Below are 6,672 nucleotides of genomic sequence, written 5' to 3'. Positions count from 1 at the left end.
TATCAGCTGGGCAAAACAAGCAGCTGCCCCTGGCCCTCAGACCTCCAGGTCTCAGCCTCAGATTCCATGTGTGTCACTTATCTTTTTGATTATTTGAGTACTTGCAGATTTGTTTGTAAATTTCCATCACAAACATACGATATCAACAAGTCCTGAATTATTATATGATAAAAAAAAAATAATTTCATCAAATTATCACAAACTAAATGACATACAGAAAACCTGTGCCAAGTACAGGTTGGTTTCTGGGTTGCAAAATAGAATTACTTAATATAATGTACAGTGTGCTGTGTGGACTATACTGGATGGGAACTTGGAGGCAACAGGAGCCTCAAACTGACGCTCTGGGTAAAATGCTTAACATTTATTGAAGAACATGACATTTTTGTTGTTTGTTTTGTGGGTACCCATTGAACCCATTTTCATTCAGATTCAGATCTTAAGGGCAGAGGTCAGAGTGTTATATACCCCCCTTACCAACTAGCTAGCATGGTATGGTTGGTAACCCTTAAGGGGTTAAGAGATCTCACTGGAGGTGATATGTATTGGTTCAGTATGACTTACTTTACATGTTGTAAAGTAAGTCCACTTGAAAGGTGTTGAATATCCTTTTTGGAGAAAAATATGTCCACTCTATCACTTCAGAAAACCAGGTTTCATCTTGACATTGTAGTTTTTTGAGTAAAAGTCTGTTTTACATGTCGAATTAAGTCCAGAAGTCTTTACGCTTTTAACAAAGTATGAATGTGTCAACCCCCTGCTGTGTCTGGGCGAGTCTTCACTCTGTGCCCATGCCAGACGTCAGCCCTCAGGGCCACATTCTTCAACTTACCCTGTCTCTGAAAAACACAACACTTCCCACCCTTTCACTGTTGCATTTAAAAAAAGCCCATGCATCAACTGGAAGTCCTGTGGGAATGTTTCCACATAGATGCATATGATCCATCTGGGTATTTGCAGGCAGTAGCTAATGTTGACATATCTCTTGTGCCAAAAAGTTGAGAGATTCTCACAGTTTTACAACAGCTTATGCAGCCAAGTGGCTCACAGATGAGATAAAATCTATCATCTTCCTGCATTTAAGCAGAATGATGACTTGGTTTGTATTTTAATGCTTGTGGTTACCATAAAATAACAGGAAAGTTGTATTTTGACAAAGCCCCATTTCCCTCAGAACGAGAAGAATACATAGATAATACAGAAAGTGTGAAAAGGGGGTATTTGTTTGTGAATGGTACTGAACCCTTCCCCCTCTTAAGTGTGTGTGTGTGTGTGTGTGTGTGTGTGTGTGTGTGTGTGTGTGTGTGTGTGTGTGTGTGTGTGTGTGTGTGTGTGTGTGTGTGTGTGTGTGTGTGTGTGTGTGTGTGTGTGTGTGTGTGTGTGTGTGTGTGTGTGTGTGTGTGTGTGTGTGTGTGTGTGTGTGTGTGTGTGTGTGTGTGTGTGTGTGTGTGTGTGTGTGTGTGTGTGTGTGTGTGTGTGTGTGTGTGTGTGTGTGTGTGTGTGTGTGTGAATGCTCTGTGCCTTTAATGTGCCCTTGCATTACTGTTTTATCGAGTAGAGACCATGACATATCCGGTAAAGCTTTCACTATAATAAGGACCTCCTTCCCCCGTCTTACTCCTCCCCTCCATCCCCCCTCCTCTTTCATATGACGTCAGCACTTCTGCTGATGGGCCATGCTCAAGGTCATTGACTAACACATCTATCTGTTCAACTCTAATGAGGTTATCTATCTTGGTTTCCTGTCTTGCAAGACACACGTTTGAAATTATTCTGCAATTTCACTACAAGAGCAGCCTGTGTTTTTACCGAATTGACAGCATGCCACTTAAATTGCCTGAGATCATTTTGTAAATTTCCATCTACAATGAGAAAGTGTATTGATGAGGATTTGGGGAATCAATAGTAAGCAACGTTGTGCTACACGTTCACGGTTTAAACACATGCACCTCTGGGAGCAGAGCAGTTAAAGTGTGTCATAGGGAAATGCAGTGTCAGTTCTGTCAACTATGCTTTATAATATTGTGATACTGTCTATGTGTATTTAGGATAATAGTTAAGTAGACTAAATCTTTAAGATTTCTATCGTTGTCCTCTCATGTTTATTGACATTATGTGATAATGGTAAAAGTATTTTTGGAGGTAGGCTAAGAGTCGTAATAAGCAGCCTGGGACCTCATCAGAGTATGATTGACCCCTCTCTGATTGAGTGAGACCACATGCTATATAGCTGGTGAGTTGCTTATTTATTTTTTGGCTCTGAGATCTGTACATAAAAAGATAAGTGGACTGACTATTAGACTATATTAACTCAGAGAGAAATGCTCAACATACAGTTCTTTATATTGGATGTAGGCCTGAATCAAACGCCTCAGACATTCCTCACTATGTATCTGTGCGTTCGATGACGCTGATGAAGTTTTATCCAATTAGAGCAGTTAACACTGTGTCACAGTAGCAGCCCTCTGCCCCTTGTTACAGCTCTGTGTGGCAGTATGACCTCACTTCAACTTTCAGATAGTGAAAAACACTGTGCCTATAGACCTTTTCAAAGGAATTCCATTGCTAGGCAACAGCCTTGGTCCTTGGTAACTTCCTGTCATCTGATGTCATTCACATACATTCAACAGGAATTAACTTGGACTGATATGTTTATGTTTACATCTCTGAATAACCATAACCCACAAAGTTTATCGGTTTAAATAAGATAATGTTATTGGGTAAAAGTTCAGTTGCTATTGTTTAAAAAGAGCTGTTAGACTAGAAATCAACAGATTAAAAATATATATAAATCAGTGCAGTACAGCCCGATTATTGTTTAAATGTCTGAGAAGTTACCGAACATAACCGGCTGCTGGCATACTACTACGCATGCGTCAACTCTAGTCATGAAGCGGTAGGTTAAAAAACAAGGTTTGCGCCATTTTGCTATACGGTGAGTTAAAGGTTGAATATGGAGAATGAGCAGAACATCGCCATCTAGTGTCTTAAGATCGTAGTCGCAACAACAAAACATAATTCCAGCAGTCGGGTTGCCAGGTTGGTCGGACCCGGCCCAGTAGCCTACAGGAGACTGTAGTCTGTGAGCCTGTTTGAACCCATCTCCTCCAGCAAATCGCACCATAAAAACAAGTATTAGAGGAGTTTGACTGACAGTTACAGTTAGCCGTTACAGCTAAGTAAACATGAAAATTAGCTTACCGATCAAGGAGAAATGTAGCCATTTCTGTATGCGTTTTAATGCCGTTGAACTCCTTTATCTCAGTCCATTGAGTGAAAGTTTGGCCTGTATTTACTCTAGTTTTTGCCCGTCTCCGGTCACTCAGCTGCTGGGACTAATAAGCAGCTGCAGGATTGGTAAACTCCATTTCACCCAGTACCAGACTACAGTAGCTGCACCTAACAACAGACAATCCTGGCAACCCGCAACAATGTGTTGCCAGGGACAACGTGTCCAAGTTATTAAAATGTACATTCACTTGTCAAATAACTGTCAAATGTTGGCACAAAAAACAACAGGATTCACAAACAAAAAAAAGTACAGTACATCAGTACAGTGATACAAAACCATAAAATACAGTAAGCTAAAGTATAACGATACACAATTCTAAACACAATCATGAAGACACACAAGGATTTACCTTTTTTGATGTAAAATTACGAAACTTGCATAAATTAATCATTTTGGTTCGTTTTTTTATTAAGTAGTTTTAATGAAACACTTTGATGTGTCAAATCGATGATACTGTCTTTATTTCTGATGTTCTGGGGTTTTATAATATTTTTTGTGTAAAATAAGTCAAGTTCTAGGTCTCAAGTCTTTATTTTGTGACCTGCATTTATTTAACATTTTAACACAAATAGTTCAAAAGTGGCCATAATTTTTTTTATTAATGTTGCTATAAGTCTGACCCCAGCCCAACAGGATATATAGTGACTTTAAGACCAAGTTGCTACAGTGTACTCTATCAACACACTTCCAACATTTCCACCTTCCAAGATTTTTTTTTTTATTTCATCAGCTTGTTTATCTATTCAAAAGTGTGTTTGTTTGTGCTGTTGCACTGTGTGGTTGGGTCTATTGGTGTAGCTGCAGGGACCCTCAGTTTAGACTTGTGTGAACTTGGCTTTGAGCACTCGAGGTGTAATTTGTGGGCTTCAAAATTCCAAACAAAGTGGTACATAGCTCAACGTGAAATTACCACTGAAACATCCGCATGAGACACACACACAAACACACCGAAACATACACATACACATGATTAGAGAAACTTGATATAAAAATGAGAAAACTTCCGCATTAATGTAGATTGACGAATAAGAAAAAAAGAAACAGTTGGATAAACTAAGAAGTCTTGTGTTTGTTTTTGTGTTTTTACATGAACCACACAAAGGACCTGTCACCACTCTGTGATACAAACCTGTCTCATTACCAACATTACCTCCAAAATGCCAAACTGAAAATGTGCTAGTGTATTTGCATGTCAAAGCATGTTACGTGACCCTTCTGATTCAAGCCTTGCATTAAATATTGTCCGCTATTCTTGTGTTTTTTTAACCGTATGAGCTAGTCTTGATGTATCTACTTTCTAAGTAAATGGCAAAAATGTTCTTATTGTTGACAATGTTTTTTATTATGCATATTACCTGTCTACTCTGCTAATGTTGTAGAAACTACAACTACTGCATTACATGTTATAGCTTATTGTGTATTTTGCTCATGAAACCTTTAATCTCCGAAGAAAGTGAATGTGGTAATATAAAAACTCAAATAGTCATATTTTAAATGAAGTGTATTAAAAGTATATAGTAGGTTATCATATGGAAATACTCATGTACATTAGTAATTTACTCCTGATACCAAATTCTCATACGAGAATGTTTGTATCATTCACATAGTCCTGCAGCACAATTATTATGTCTCATGCGCAATACTTTTTTACTCCTATGCTCTCTTTCTAAAGTCCCTTATATCTCTCCAGACAGGGGTTTGTGTAGGTTTTGTTAGATGTTTGCATAGGATCCCTCCTAATCTTGCAGGTTATCCTCTTAAGTGTCAGTGATTTATTGGCTTGATGCTTCAAGCTCAAAAGCCTTTATTTAATGTATGAACCGTCCTCTTCTCTCACTCTGTCTGTCCTCCATCAGCGCCGTCTCTGATGCTGCAGTGCGTGCCGCGGCGCACCGGAGCACCATGTGATACTGAAGGGAGGTGGAGGAGGCGGGGGTGGTGTCCTAAAAGAGTTAGCTGGTCCTCACACTTCACATCACTCCAGATAAAGGCCATCCCGGGGCGGAGCTGCACTGTAGAGCTCGTCATCTGGACGCTGTGGATATTCGCTTGCTGTCGTGCCATCTTGGAGGACCGAAGTTCACCTTTTGCGATTGTTCGCCATGGGAGCAGAGAGCTCAGTGCAGCGGGACGGGAAGAGCCAGGAGGATGCCTCAGCTTCAGCCTCCGCCGGGGAGCTGAGTGCGGAGGTGAACACGCTCCAGGAGGGAAGCAGCGTCCTTGACAGCAAGGTAGAGCCGATTCTCAGGCGTTTTGATCCCTGTTTACTACACCTCCCTGCAGTGGGCAACACCCTCATATATGTTTATTTAATGGCGCTCGTTCTGCTTTCATTTCAGGGGTGTGTGCTAAAGATGCTTAAGCTATTCTCTGTAGTTTACCTGCGTGTTTGCAAACATACCTGTCGTCGCTCCCGCCCCCTCCCCTCCCTCTGTATTTTGGGTGCCACTGTGTGCGCATCAGTAACGTGCTGCAGCGCACAGCCTCCATGTGCGCCCGACGCTGATTTTTGCTGAGTAATGGGGTCGAGCTGTCTGCAGTCCCGCAGTAATAAAACGAAAGCAGCCCAGTCCGGTCCAGATTTACACCCAGACAGGCCACCTCAGGGTGCAGCGACAGTCTGGATCACATTTTCCTTGTTGGGCAGTTTGGGAGGCTTTGGACAAAGCACATGATAGCAGTGAAGGATGATTGAATTCGACTGCAAAACACTTACAGTGTTTTTGTTCACTCAATAAAATATAGCAGTTGTGTAATTCACCTGAAAGCAAACCTGTTTATCTTAAAGGGATCGTTTTTGCTAAAGGGTTAAATCACACATCACATAGCTTCATTTGAATATATGTTAAAAAATAGGTATTCGGTATGGTATTCTTCATATATTTTGTCATATCAATGTAATATTATTTAAATCATAATAAATAGGAAAACCTCAAACTCTAGCTTTACATAAAAAAGTTATCACAATGTAATATAATTTATAATTTAGAAGTTTTATCATTATTAGGAGTTTTATTTAGTCCCATTCTCTGCTGATGTGTACCAGTCAGCATTCCCAACACGCACGTTTCTGTCAAGTTGAGCGTTTTGTAGTTTAATAAACCATTAATGAATAATAGATTTTGAAAAATACGTTGTCAGCATATTTGCAGAGGAAACCCAGGGTGCAAGGACCTTTGCCTGTGTCTTGACACAACAAAGTGTCAGACAGCTGACAGCCTGTTTACCAGTCCCAGTAGCACTACAGATCACTGAGGGCCTGTCACTTGTTCACATCGATGAAGAATACCAGATTATAAACGTGTTTAACGTGCCCCTCTCATTTCCATGGCTGTGCAGTATGTTGTGTTCCAGATCATCTGAGAGAACTAGCCGACGCT

General features: G+C 40.5%; 1 protein-coding gene across 1 annotated transcript in view; it reads left to right on the top strand.

Annotated features, from left to right (window-relative positions):
- Positions 1-5,371: 5,371 nt before the first annotated feature.
- The window catches only part of akap12b (A kinase (PRKA) anchor protein 12b), a 42,776-nt gene continuing 41,475 nt past the window's right edge, over positions 5,372-6,672 (top strand). The window contains exon 1 of the mRNA XM_083934467.1: positions 5,372-5,523. Coding sequence (XP_083790593.1) covers positions 5,395-5,523 — 129 coding nt within the window. The 5' untranslated portion in view covers positions 5,372-5,394. The remainder of the gene's footprint in view (positions 5,524-6,672) is intronic.

Source organism: Echiichthys vipera (assembly GCF_963691815.1).
Source record: "Echiichthys vipera genome assembly, chromosome: 19".
Taxonomy (NCBI): Eukaryota; Metazoa; Chordata; class Actinopteri; order Perciformes; family Trachinidae; genus Echiichthys; species Echiichthys vipera.
Note: the sequence above shows the minus strand (reverse complement) of the source record. Positions and strands in the feature narration are given on the sequence as shown.